The following is a 14,422-nucleotide window of genomic DNA, read 5'->3' on the forward strand; positions in this document are numbered from 1 at the left end:
AATCTCTTGCATATTACCCCAGCCCATGCTCAGTTTCTTCTCTCTATTTGGACCCAGCACAGAGGTAGGAGCTGGAGTAGGCAACCGGCTGTTGAGGACAGGTGGGACCGTAGTGATTGTGCGGGCTGTGTCAGTACTTGTGTGGCTGTACCTGCGGTACAGTGTGCCAAGAAAGTGGCACTTTAGACACGGAATCTCTTCCAGGGACCTCTGGGTGCAGGTTTCTGGGCTTCCCAGCATGAAGCTGGTGCTTTCCTGGTTTTTCCTTTTACAGCTCTGCTAGGCCTTCTGTTGTGCCTAGCTTGAAAAGGGTATTCCCCTCTTCTGTTTTGTTCTTAGAATAGTTCCAGTAGCAGTCACTAGGAGGAAGCCTGTCAAGAGTCAGGGTAGAAGGCTGTTACCAGTGTCTGCAGTAAAACCAGGGTGCTTGATCACTTTCAGCCTTACCACTGAGACACAAAGTGTCACTGACTTAAAACCAAATTTGTGCAGAAACTCCCGTATTGTTAGCTGACTGTATAGACAGTGTGCAAAGACTTACAAATTCTTTGTGACTCATTTCGTACGTTTTTGCTTTGAGACCATGGAGGTTTGTAAATTAACTAGTATTCTTGCCAATAGGTTTTCTCAGTTGAAGAGCCTGAACCTGTCTCATAATAGACTGGGAGAGTTTCCTGTGTCACTGTGTGAGATCTCTACCCTGACAGAGCTTAATATTTCCTGTAATGGACTTCATTACTTGCCAAGCCAGATTGGCAGGCTGTTGAAGTGAGTATATTCTTTTTATCTGTGGTCATAAACATCCTTGGTGCTTTGGTTGAGCACAGCTGATAAGAAGGTACTATTTAGGAAAGTACGAGTGCTGGGGCAGCCTGTTCTGCCTGGGAAGATTGATTGATGGATGTGACTTGAGCAGAATGATGAGAACCAACATGTCCATTAAGGCTTGTTTTTCCTTGAAAATGAAGATATCACAGTATGTTTATACAGTTGCCGTTTTCAGTCACTGGTATATAGCAAATTATTGTTCATCATTTGTGACTTCCTGCCTATTCTACTAGCTGTGTAAAATATATTAGCATGAATCAGTTTTCTAATAGAGGAGCTTAATGGATTTTGCCTATTTTGGAGCGGCCTAGGCAGGCACTTAACGGTCAGTTATGATGCCTTGAATCACAGGCGCCACCTTGCTGAACTAGAGTAAGTGTGAAGGCTTCCAAGCATGTGAACACACTCTCACTTAAAATTTAGTAAACTTGAAGCTTTTTAGGATCTCTGTGGGCTGTGTGTTTTGGGGTTTTTTTGATTGTTTTTACTTTGGGGTGAGTTGTATGATTTCTTGCGGGTTTATGTCCAATTCTTAGTAAATTTGAATGCATCTTGTTCTCCGTCTGCTGCCGTCTTGTATTCCCTTGCCTGCTTTCTTGTTGTTTCCTTCCTGTGTTCTCATCTAAATTTTTTTTTAACTACTGTTACGGTGGTGCCTTATTGGTAAAACATAAATGTTATGTTTACATAAAAACACAGAAGAGTTTCTAAATACCATGCTGTCAGGGGCATTTCCAGAAGCTGCAGATTAGTACAGTGAAACCTCTGGAGATCAGCCAGGCTTTGTAGAACTAGGGAAGAATATACGTGCCTCCCAAATTCTGAGGCCTAGCCTGTGGACCGTATTTATACGAGCAGGAGCATGCTGGTTACATTGCTGCAGTGTTCATATATGTCTTACACAAAACGGACTGCAGGTTTCGTAACTGTATGCACGTTTAAAGTGCAAGCGTACCTTATAGGACCAAAGACCGTCTCGGGTGCAATTCCTTAATCGCTGCTGTTAAAACATTACAGCTGCTGATGTAGAAAAGATGAGGAAACATGATGCAGATGAAGCGTTGTCTGAAGACAATTGTATTGTTTCTCTAATAAGTTAATGAACATTTTTTGTGCAGCTGCGGAGGTGTGTGGCTTTCTGAATTTGTTTGCTGTTTCTATTTATTTTCAATACTGATGCAGTTTCTGTTAAAGTTTTAATTTATTGTACAAAACTTTTCTGTGGTACCATCTCACAGAGGTCTAGTGATTTTTGTCAGCACTAGTATGTTTGATAGCTTTCTACAGAACTGGTTGCTTTTTGTTTTGGAAAGAGGAGTGTAACATAGAAATACTTGGGTGATCCCCTCTGAAAATTTTGTCTTAAAGTGTTTGCTGGAGGAAAAACCTCCGTTTTCCCCAGCAGCTACCCAGAATCCATAAAAGCTTAAGCTTAGGTAAATTTGTTTGCAAGATTATTATTGCATTTGTTTAGATAAACATTTATATTGCGTTTTTGGTTCATTGCGGCCTGCTTTTCCTCCAGCTTATATCTTTAAAAAAGGAGGGTCTGCAGCTACATTGGATGTAGGCAAGTAATTTCCAGAGTGATCTTTTAGCCATATGCAAACTATAAGGAAAAAGCTGTATGTAGGCTTACAGTTGTCAGAGGTTTACAACTTATTGTAGGTACAGTCATCTTTATGACCCCTTGAGCCCTTATTCATAAGAACTTTTTATGGCCTGAGATTGCATTTCTGCTGCTGCTAAACACGGTTCAGAAAGTCCTTTGTTGGAAAATAATCATAATGAGGGAATTTTATTTTGGGGGTTTGAGTCTCAAAAGCCACCTGAACTTTGAAACAATTCATCTTGCAGCAGAGGGCTACCCTGTTCTTCTCTGAGCATCTGAAAGGACAACTAGAATGTGAAAATCTGTTACCAGTGCACTAGTGTGGTAGGAACTGTGATTAGACTGTGCCATAAGTGCCATAGAAGTGACTAAGTGCCACAATAGTGGTATGAGATTCCAGCAACTGGATGGTGAAGGTGCAGTTGGTTTTTATTGTTTCTTACAAGCCAGGTCTGTTCTGTTATCGCTGTAATTTTTGGGTTTAGTTTGTCATAAGTGTTTTAAAGATTGTCCAAAATGTTAAGTGAGAAGTTATCAATTTGTAGAAAACAAAGTGATTACAATATATCTTTAATTTACGACCTAAGTACTGATTTGTATTTTGCTTATGTTACCTTAGAATCTGTGGCACAATGGGAAGTTTTCCTTCAAAATAATTTGGGAACTAATTGGTGTTGGTATTGCATACATGCATTCCAAGCCCGTTACCTGTGTGATAAAAGTACTCCAGTAACTTTATGTGCATAAGAATAAAATTAGCTCTTAGGTACTTCTTAAAAATAGCCACACTGAGACCAGCTAGCTATACAAGGAAATTCACTGAAAATGCTAAATGTGATGTTCACTACTCTTTGCTGAATTATTTTCTTTCTCTTTTTCACTGCTACAGTCTCCAGACCTTCTGGCTTGATGGGAATTTCCTCACGTCCTTACCAGAAGAACTGGGAAGTCTGCAACAGCTCAGCTGTCTTGGGCTTTCCTTCAATAACTTCTGTGAACTGCCAGCAATTTGTGAGAAACTTGTCGTCTTGGACAAACTAGCCCTGGCAGGGAACTTGCTGGAGACCCTGGACCTTGGAGCGCTGAACCGTATGAGTCACATCAAAAGCGTGGACCTGAGGTGAGGGGGCGAAACTCACGTACATTTATAAACCAGATTGCTACTTTCCACTTACAGCGTAAGAGCTGCGTAACTTCTAGTACATTTTGCAATAAATTGTGTAATTTTTTTCTCTTACAAATTCTTTGGCTTTTAGGGAGTTCTGTTTCTGACGGTTTGTAGAGGGTCACTTAGAGAAGCAAGGTTAACTGAGTAATGACTCAGGCCACTGAACTCAGCCCTCTCATTCCCTCTTTTGATATGCTGTTACCATAGGGTTTCTTTGATCTCTCCTACTCTTGTTTTGCCGCCCCATCCCTGCCCTAGAGATGTGATCCCGATTCTGCGGGCTGCTGACTGCAGAGCTCTCGGAAAGGGACAAAGAACTTCTTGTCTGTGGCAAGGCAGTCCCTGCATTAGCGTGCTGTGTTTGTGCAAAGTAGCTGTCCCTTGGCGTGGCTTCTAATTCCTAAGCTGGTCTTCAGAATCTCTTAAACATTGGGAAATGAGTAATGGCTTCACATAGCAGTGCAGACAAAAGAAATGTTTTTCTTTGTATTCGCTGCCTGAAATCCAGCATTGCTCCTCACACGTTTCACTGTGCTCACCTTTGGTGTTAGCCATCACCAGCACTCTTCCTTTCCTCTCCTTTCTTCTCTCTTCTTACTGATGTCCGGTGTTCAGTGTCCTATTTTATGACTTTGTAACTTGCGTCTCTGAGTGTTTAGGCTGAACAACCTGAAGAGAGCAGCAGCTGACACTCTGGAGGGGAACAAATCTGTGACTTACATGGATTTACGAGACAATCAGATGACAGATCTGGATCTGAGCTCCTTGGGCAGCCTGGAGCAGCTGCACTGCGAGCGAAATAAGCTGAAAGAGTTGACACTGAGTGGCTTCTCCCTTCGGGCCCTCTATGCCAGCAGTAACCGTATGTCTCTTTGTCTTCTCAACCTGCCTTCTTCCTTCAAGCCCTGGGAACAAAGGAAAAAGCCTTTTACCCTCTCCCACATACAAAAAAATACTTCTGCTGATGTTACAGTAGTGAGACCTGATGTGATGGGTCTGCTGAGGTCAGCTTCTAGGGGTCACGTGTGTATGTGCGCAGGCTGTGTAACAGTGGGGAGGTTGTGGAGTTGAGAGTTACTGTCCAAGGAATTCATCTTCCAGTGAGATCTCTTTGGGAGTCCACAAGTGAAAATACAGTTCTCCCTTGTTCCAGTGCCCCGCATGCCAGTTGGAGAAATGGGATAGTGAGAAGCTGTAGTGCTATATGGCAGATGTATGAAGTGTGAACTCTGTCTTGGGAAGGATGAGTAGAGACCTTGAATATCTATAAAGTAAGGCTGTGAGTCTTGCTTGCTAGCTAGTCTGTCTGCTTCTCTGTCCTGTTTTCCCTCTGAAGCTCTGCAGTCATAATTATTTTCTTTACTTCATCAGGTCTGACTGCCATCAATATTTATCCAGTTCCTGGTCAACTGACATGTCTAGAACTCTCTCAGTAAGTGACTGTACACCACAGAATATAAAGCAAGTGTCTGGACACCTTTGCTGTTTTCTGCAGAAATTTTGTGGAGCTTTTAAGCTTTTGAAAGAGTTGAGAGCAACTGAGGGAAGGCACTCCATCTTCACAAGGGAACTGGAAAGCCCAGCACTAAAGAATGATGAAAGTGTCCCAGACCAGAAGCCCCTCTGAACCAGTGTGACCTGTCTAGGTGACTGGCTGTCCTTCAGCAGCAGGCCGTAATCAGCAAAAAAGCCATACAGGGACCGCTGAACTTGTGGCAGCTTACTGAGCTGGATGGTGGGGATCTGTGGAGCAAACATTTAGAGTAGCTGCCAGTGGTCTCTACTGTTGGCTTCGTTGCCTATGTTTGCCCTTGGAGCAGCATTGTGAGACTTGTGAGAGAGGATAGGATGCCCAGAGGACCTGATCATCTTTTGCTTCAGGTCTAGGTTGAAGCACAGGAGCAGGATAGTGTAGGGTGGCCTGTTCTGCTGATGTCACTGCTGCAAACAAAAGTCTGATCATCAGAGCCTCGCATCGGTACTTTCTACCAGTCGTGCACCGGCTCAGTTTGCGTTACACAGCTAGCCAGGAGATAAATTCCACATGACTAGCTTGGATACTGTTGTTCATTTTCTGCCTATTGTTTTGGCTGTCACTAATGTTGTGCAGCGTTCAAACAGGGTATGTTCCATATAGAGTGCTGGTGTCTAGCTTTTTCCCCTTGCTTTTCTCAGCAATCAACTGCAGTGTGTCCCAGACTGGGCCTGTGAAGCAAAGAAACTGGAAGTTTTGGATGTGAGCTACAACCTCCTTGTGGAGCTTCCATCGAGGTCAGCAAACCTTCTTATATAGAGCTGAGCTTTATTCTGTGGAGAGCTGACAGGGGAGAGAGAAGCAGTGCTGTTGCAGTTGCTTTATTCCTTGTTGTGCAGAGATATAATCCACTTGATTTGTCTGTGCAGCGTCAAAAATTCTCAGTTCTTTCCAGAATTTGAACACAGACTTCTAAATCAGCTTCTTGAGTAACAGAGGCCAGGTAATTTCATCCTATGCCCCTGGCTTCTACTGCAGCTGTTTGCACCTGAAGTAGAACACACTGCCGTAATTTATTTGTGTTACCACAGTGCCTGTGAACAGTGGTCATAGGTGAGGCCCTAACAGGCCTTGCATCGCCCCACAGAGATTTCGTCTGTTACCTTCCATAGGGAGACGTTGCAGAGATGTGGTATAGCTGATCCCAAAGGTAGCTTTCACAGCACATCAACAGCCAGCTCCTTTCTCCCTGTTTCCCATTCAGTTTCTGCAGAAATGCAGTGAAGGGGAGCCCAGAACTAATGTAATTTTGCAGATATTTATAATGATTTCTCCATGGTACCAGGGATATCATGGGAAGAAGCAAAGCACAAATATTCTTAGCCTAACAAGTGTGTTTGGTGGGGGTGTGATTGTGATCAATGAGACGCTGTCCAGGGTAAGCTGTACTGAAAGTGAACAGAAGGGTGGGTTACAGTGAAGAAATGCAGAGGAGGTTGAAGTAATTAAAGCAGCGGGCGTAGGAAGTGATCTTAGCAGTGACATCCTGATGGTTGTCGGAGACAAGACTATATACACATCAAAAGCAAGAAAAGTGAGTAATAAGGATGTGGTAATGAGAACTTAGAAAAGAATTTTAGCCATGCCAATGGATGAAAAAGACCAAATTTTATAAGTATGTTATGCAAAAACAACCTGCAGAATTTAGTCACAGAAATACATATTCTAAAAAGAAATTTAATCATTTTTAAAGATTCCTAAGTGCTGGAATTTGCTGTATGCATTGGGGATCTCTCCCAGTATGTGTTTGTCGTCAACACTGTATGTCTTGTGAACGTCACCAGTGTTGACTTTCAGCCGTTGATCAGGTTAATCCAGCAGACTAAAGCTTAAAAGAGCCTTGCGTGAGGGGATATAGTTCACCATGAAGTTGTCTTTTACACTTAGTAGTCCGAAAACAGAATTGTATCAAAGTGGTGCACAGCAGTTTTGAGTGGAGATACCCAAGCCAGCTCTGGATGAATCAGCTTGAATATGGAAATTGGTGTATCTGCGTTTGAATGTGTTTTTTTTTTTTTTCCCCCAGTATAATTCGCTTTGAGAAGCCACAGCATACAGAAAGAAACTGAATTAATTGGCCCGCATGGTGCAATGCACTAATGCAGCTTTAGTATTTCATGCTTCTGTACAGGGCTCTTGTAATGTAGTCCCAAATTATCGCCTCATGCAAATGGGCAGGATGGTTCTAGGCTATGTCCGGATATGTTCAGGTACCCTTTCTCAAAATTCCTGCAAGCAATTCTCTGCAGTTCACGGGGATAGAGGCCTTTTCCTTCAGTAAGCACTGCAATTCTGGAGAACATAACAGCCTCAGAAGTAATACACGAGTGCTGAGCAGCCTGTTAAAGCTCTGAATTTAAGTTGGCACAGGGGAAACACTTCTTTCTGCATACGAGTGAAAACAGGCATTTAAATCCATCCTTTGTGACTTCTCTCTTTTTGTCTGCCTGAGAGAATGCCAGGCCTGTGCACAGGGATGGACTCACACAAGTTACTGATCTGCAGTAGCCTAGAGGGAAACGTAGATACACTTCCAAGTATTCAGAGTGACTGAGGCACCCTACCATGTGTTTTTCCTGCTTTGTCATTGTTTATGTTTTATGGATCAGTGTATTTTGTTTTTTCTCTGCTGTACAGTCAAATTATAATGTGTTAAATACTACCTTTTCCCACTTTGTGGATGTGAAGAGGAATGAACCAAGCTGATAGAGAAAACCCTGTGTCTTTCTAGGATCCTCAGCAGCTTGAGCCTTCGGAAGTTGATGGCGGGGCACAACCGACTGCAGAGTCTTCCACCTCTTTTAGAACACATTCCACTGGAGGTGCTGGACCTCCAGCACAACCTGTTGACCCAACTCCCAGAGATGCTCTTTGTCAAGGCTCTGAAGTGAGTGGCAGTAGCGAGCAGCTTTTGTCTGTGTTAACCTTTGGAGCTGTAAAGACTGATAGTGGCCTCTGCGTGACTGTCCTTGCAAGGTGCCGTTTGCATAAGAGATAATGAGGCGAGCACTTTACAAGGAGGTAATTTGGGTGCCATAAGGGAAGTCATCAAGCTGATTGGAGGGAGTCAGTCCGTATTACTGTTTACTACCAGGAAAACAGAGGCTTGCCTAACACAACAGACAAGTGAAGAATTAGCTTAAGTTGCAACTGTTTCTAAGACAGTGTTACTGCCTGAAGAGCTTTGTATCTAAGAGTAGTGCATAAATTCAGGTGCAAAGGAAAGAAGCCATATAGATTTTCAGATATTACGGCAGAAAGTGCATCAGGTCATTGGAGAGCAGCAAGAGACCTGTACAAATGAACAACCCTTCATAACTGTCTATTCAGACATGAGTCAACCCCTCTGTTAAAGACTCTGAGTAAGAGTTTATGTAGTCTGCTTCCACCAGTATTACTCACCCCCTCCACAGGCTCTTCAGTACTTGCTGTTTACTGTACAATGCTGTGTGCATCCGCAGTGCTATATAGCTAATAAGTCGTTAGTAGACTCACAAATCTTAATGTGAGCAGGGATGTTACACTCTGTTGTCTGGCCTTCTGTCTAATGCTGTTACTCTGTCCACACTGGAGTTTGTATACCTCCTTTTCCTGCTGTTCATGTAGTGGTTTCAGTGATGTGAAGTCTGATTTTTGCACTTGCTGTGGTTAGCCTCAGGTACCTGAATGCATCTGCAAACAGCCTGGAGTCCTTGCCCTCTGCCTGTACAGGGGAAGAGAGTCTGAGCATGCTACAGCTGCTTTACTTGACCAATAATAACCTCACAGATCAATGCATCCCCGTCTTGGTGGGACACCCAAGCCTACGGATCCTGCATCTAGCAAACAACAACCTACAGACTTTCCCAGCAAGGTAAGGAAGGCTGGTGGGCAAGAGAGTGCTCCCCAGGAGGATGTTGCCTGCCTTACTGCAATTGTGTGTGAATGGGTGTCAAATCAAGCTGCTGTCCCTGCAGCGTCATGACAAAGCCTGCCATTCCTACACACACACACTGAAGAGTAGCACGTCAAGGGGGTTTGGCACAGGGTGCTGTTAGCTGCAATCGTTCCTGTCCTAGTTGTGATGGACAGGGGCGGGAGATGGGGACAGTATTTCTTTGCAGCCTCAGTGCCACTGGCATGCAGCTTGCTGTGCTGAATTTCTTCACCTTTCAGTTTTGCCAGAAGACCCTCAGACTTGTCTAAACTCCTCCCCGATGCAGGTCATATAATTTCATCCATTAATGCACCAGGCTTATGATTTGGAGTTGAAATAGAGATCAATCTATGCTCACTGTAGAAACTTAAGAGGCTGGAGACTCCCATGTGTTCCTACTAAGTTATTCCAGTTGCTCCCAGTTACATAAGTGTGCATCTTACTTTTCAGTGAGAATTACTTACCTGCTTCTTGAGTAACAGAGGCCAGGTAATTTCACGCTGCCTTTCTAGTATGAAAACTGCGTAGTATCAGATTTTTTTTGTGGTGCAGTTGATTGGCTAGAGGGAAGAAATGTCATCCAGAGGGACCTTGTCCAGCTTGAGGAGTGGGTCCATGCGAACCTCATGGGATTCAACAAGGCCAAGTGCAAGCTCCTGCACCTGGGTCAGGGCAATCCCCAATTTCAGTACTCAAGAAGAGTATAGGGAACTTGTTAGGTCATGCAGAGGGAAAATTAGAGAGGCAAAAGCCCAGCTGGAACTCAGGCTGGCCACTGCCGTGAGAGACAACAAAAAATGTTTCTACAAATACATTAATAACAAAAAGAGAGCCAAGGAGAGTCTCCATCCTCTGTTGTATGCGGAGGGGAACATTGTCACCAAGGATGAGGAAAAGGCTGAAGTAGTTACTGCCTTCCTTGCCTCAGTCTTTATTAGGCAGGCAAGCAATCTGCATGGTAATCAGCCCCCTGAGCTGGAAGACGGGGACCGAGAGCAGAATAAACACCCCGTAATTCAGGAGGAAGAAGCTGATGACCTGCTTTGCCACCTGGACATCCACAAGTCTATGGGGATGGATGGAATCTACCCGAGAGTGCTGAGGGAGCTGGCAGAGGAGCTGGCCAAACCACTCTCCATCATTTACTAGAAGCCCTGGTCAACAGGGGAGGTCCCAGATGACTGGAGGCTTGCTAATGTGATGCCCATCTACAAGGAGGGCCGGAAAGAGGATCCGTGGAACTACAGGCCTGTCAGCCTGACCTTGGTGCCAGGGAAGGTTATGGAGCAGTTCATCTTGAGGGCGCTCACATGGCACGTGCAGGACAACCAGGGACTCAGGCCCAGCCAGCCTGGGTTCATGAAGGGCAGGTCCTGCTTGACCAACCTGATCTCCTTCTATGACCAGGTGACCCACCTAATCGATGAGGGGAAGGCTGTGGGATGTCATCTACCTGGGCTTTAGTAAGGCCTTCAACACAGTCTCCCACAGCATCCTCCTGGGAAAGCTGGCAGCTCATGGCTTAGGCAGCTGCACACTGAGCTGGGTTAGAAACTGTCTGGATGGCCGAGCACAGAGTGGTGGGGAACGGAGTTCGGTCCAGCTGGCAGCTGGTCACAAGTGGTGTCCCCCAGGGCTCAGTGGTGGGACCGGTCTTGTTTAACATCTTTATTGCTGATCTGGATGAGGGGATCGAGTGCTCCCTGGCGACACTAAACTCTGTGGGAGTGTTGATCTGCTCGAGGGCAGGAAGGCTTGGCAGAGGGATCTCGCCAGGCTGGACTGATGGGCTGAGGCCAATGCTATGAGGTTCAACAAGGCCAAGTGCCGGGTCCTGCCCTTGGGTCACAACAGCGCCCAGCAGCGCTGCAGGCTGGGGATGAGTGGCTGGAGAGCTGCCCGGCGGGAAAGGAGCTGGGGCTGCTGGTCGACAGCCGGCTGGACGTGAGCCAGCAGTGAGCTCAGCTGGCCGAGAAGGCCAACAGCCTTCTGGCCTGTATCCGAAATGGTGTGGCCAGCAGGAGCAGGGAGGTGATCGTGCCCCTGTACTCAGCACTGGTGAGGCCGCCCCTCGAACACTGTGTGCGGTTTTGGGCCCCTCACTGCAAGAGAACACTGAGGAGCTGGAGCGTGTCCAGAGAAGGGCAGCGAAGCTGGTGAAGGATCTGGAGAACAGGTCTGTGAGGAGCGGTTGAGGGATTTGGGGGTGCTTAGTCTGAAGAAGAGGAGGCTGAGGGGAGACCTTATCGCTCTACAACTACCTGAAAGGAGGCTGTAGTGAGGTGGGGGTCGGTCTCTTCTCCCAAGTAACAAGTGATAGGACAAGAGGAAATGGCCTCAAGTTGTGCCAGGGAAGATTTAGATTGGACATGAGGAAAAGTTTCTTTACTGAAAAGAGTGGTAAAACATTGGAACAGGCTGCCCAGGGAAGTGGTGGAGTCGCCATCCCTGGAGGTGTTCAAAAAAAGTGTTGATGTGGCACTTGGAGACGTGGTTTATTGGGCACAATGGTATTAGGTCAATGGTTGGACTTGAACTCAGAGGTCTATTCCAACCTTATGATTCTATGATTCTGTCTTTCTTATTAATCACTGATCTACTGACTGTCATTGAATCAAAAGTGCCTCCCCACAGAACCCTGTAGAATTCAGTGCTCCCTAAGGTGACAGAGTGGGCACAGCCTGGTCTTCTGAACATGAAGTTTCAGTGAGACACTAGAAAGATTCCTTTTTTTGCTTTGTTGCAGAATGATGAGTCTAAAATATATTTGTCAATATATTTGTCTGAATTCTTAATTCATTATTACATTTCAGTATCTTCTGCAATCCACTTTTGGGGTATTAAATATATTTTCTTTGGAATATAGTACTAGTACTATATTGGTAGACTTCTGTGTCAGCTTAATTTGTAGTCACATGGAAACCAGTACATTCAGTTACATTAGCACAAAAATCCTAAGGATTTTTGTTGTATTAATGATGTCAGCACAATTAATTCGATATTGATTGCATCTGTGCAAGCTTTGCCATGATTCTTCCTGGTGCTGGTCAGGCTAAACACTGCTTTCATGTAAATCTGTTTATTCCTACAAAGTACACTGACACAGCTTAGGGGTTTTTTTACCGTTTTTAAAATCAAGACACTACAGTCTTTTGCTTTAGTGTTCTAGAAGTCAGGGGTGAAGGGATCCGTCTGTTGTATAAATCCAAGCCAGGCTTGGGGATGCTGAGCTCTTATTAGAGCATTTGGTTTTAGGACATTTGGTCTCCTATCGCTCAATTAGAAATGTAGCTCATAAAGTGTGGTATCTGTAGATACCTTATCTGCACATTCAGAAAGTGACAATATTCTGTTGTTTCCCTTTCAGCAAACTTAGTAAGCTGGAGCACTTGGAAGAGCTGAATCTGAGTGGCAACAGACTGAAAACAATTCCCACAACAGTGGCAAACTGCAAGCTACTTCATACACTTATTGCACACTCTAATGAAATCAGCATCTTTCCAGAGATCCTACATTTGCCATGTATTCAGGTATTTGTATGGAGAAGGTAAAGAGATATCAGGAAAGTTGGGTTGCAGAACGAAGAGTAATTGCTAGGAGAGGAACTGGAGATGGCAGCGTTTTGCTTGATCACGTGAAGAGGGCATGGAATATGTGTTCTAGATCTGTCGCCTTTCTGAGTTGATCAAAAATGGCTCATCTGTCATTCGTCTTTACCATCTGTCTCTGACTTGGAGTATTTCTAGTTTACCATTTAGACAGTAGGGAGCGTTGTATAGCTAGGCAGGTTTCTATATATAGGCCTTCTATTATCTTTAGTGTGACCTATTCTTTTCAGTATTGGAGTCCTGGCTATTGCAGATTATAAGTATTTGCTGCCTATAAATCATTCTTCTACTGATAAGTCAGACCCATTTTCATGACCTGTTTGTAGGGTACAATCAGTAGTGGAAGGAGCATTGGAGTAACTGATCACATGACAGAACAGAGAATATTTTCTTTGTCATTGTGCTTCTTTTTGATACTGCAGTTTGTGGACTTGAGCTGCAATGAATTAACGGAAATCCTAATCCCTGAGGCGCTGCCAGGTGCCTTACAAGAGTTGGACCTGAGCGGAAACACAAACCTGGTGCTAGAACACAAGACACTGGACATCTTCAGGTGAGCCATGGAGATGTCAGCCCAGTAGTGACCTGCACAGGGAAGGGTAACCCTTCCCAGAGGGCAAATGGGGTAGTAAAGTGAGTATCATGGCACTGCATAATCTTACCATGTTCCTTGCCCGAGGCAGCTGAAGCTTTCTATCTTGTAGGAAGGGAAAAGTCTGGGTCCAGAGCAAGCAGACAGTGTCTCAGGTGGTGAGGTTCTCCCAGCTGTCTCTGGCATAAGAAGCCAGACATCTCCAGAAGGCCAAGACCTTAAACTCCTCTCCTTGGTGCAGTTCTTTCAACAGGCTGCTGTCTAAAACTCTAGACTGGGCAAGGTGCTTTGGCCACAAAATGGGGTCTAGGAGAGAGTGATTCCTGTTCTTCTCTCTGTAGTCACATTACCACACTGAAGATTGATGCTAAGCCCTCCCTCATGGCAGACTCGGCACTCACTTCTACCTTCTGGAGGCATGGAGTAGCTGAGATGGCAGGCCAAAGAAATAAGTGAGTATTGTGGTCTGCTGGATGCTGACGCTTTGTCTTCTCAGGCTGCTAGGTGGAGTGCACTACAAAGTACCCAAGCAGACCTGTTTTGCTCAAGAGCTCATCCGTCCCTTTGAGCAAGAGATCTGGAGAGACAGTCTTGGTAACTCAGGCCTCCGCATTGACCTTTCACTGAGCTTTCACACTTGTCCTGGGACGCTTGGACTTTGCTTCCCACCCTAGCAGAGATGCTTTTTCTTTCTCTTGCTGGCTCTGCTCACTGCCCTCTCTGGAGTTTGATCAAGGAGTGTGGGGGAGTTCCAATAATAAAATGCAGCTGTACACCTCCTGGGGTAGAGAATGTAGGCGCAGTGGCTTTGCTGCCCTGTGAGAACAGCACTCATGGCAAGGTGCCTGATGGCTATGGTTTTGGGCACCATAAAACCTTTTGAGACATGTTAACTTTGCTTGTATGCTTTTGTGACAGGTTGTGTGTGTCATCCCTGGCACTGGGGAGCTTCGCGGAGGGGATGGAGGCTGTGTATGGCATGTTTGATGGTGACAAGAACGAGGAGCTGCCACGCTTGCTGCAGTGCACCATGGCCGATGTGCTCCTGGAGGAGGTACAGCAGTCAGACACCATGTTCATGTCCAACACCTTCTTGGTCTCCCACAGGTAGGACAGTGAGCAAGCTGGTCCTGGTGGGACCTGCATAGGTATATCACTGTGTTA

General features: G+C 45.2%; 1 protein-coding gene across 1 annotated transcript in view; it reads left to right on the plus strand.

The window, feature by feature from the left end:
• Positions 1-14,422, plus strand: part of PHLPP2 (PH domain and leucine rich repeat protein phosphatase 2) — a 41,876-nt gene that overhangs the window by 19,879 nt on the left and 7,575 nt on the right. Inside the window, exons 7-17 of the mRNA XM_086468866.1 lie at positions 622-768; positions 3,330-3,560; positions 4,268-4,470; positions 4,980-5,040; positions 5,784-5,879; positions 7,874-8,029; positions 8,795-8,995; positions 12,426-12,588; positions 13,089-13,219; positions 13,600-13,710; positions 14,177-14,365. Of these exons, the coding sequence (XP_086324992.1) occupies positions 622-768; positions 3,330-3,560; positions 4,268-4,470; positions 4,980-5,040; positions 5,784-5,879; positions 7,874-8,029; positions 8,795-8,995; positions 12,426-12,588; positions 13,089-13,219; positions 13,600-13,710; positions 14,177-14,365 (1,689 nt within the window). The remainder of the gene's footprint in view (positions 1-621; positions 769-3,329; positions 3,561-4,267; positions 4,471-4,979; positions 5,041-5,783; positions 5,880-7,873; positions 8,030-8,794; positions 8,996-12,425; positions 12,589-13,088; positions 13,220-13,599; positions 13,711-14,176; positions 14,366-14,422) is intronic.

This window comes from Leptosomus discolor, chromosome 8, assembly GCF_034619465.1.
Source record: "Leptosomus discolor isolate bLepDis1 chromosome 8, bLepDis1.hap2, whole genome shotgun sequence".
Lineage (NCBI taxonomy): Eukaryota > Metazoa > Chordata > Aves > Leptosomiformes > Leptosomidae > Leptosomus > Leptosomus discolor.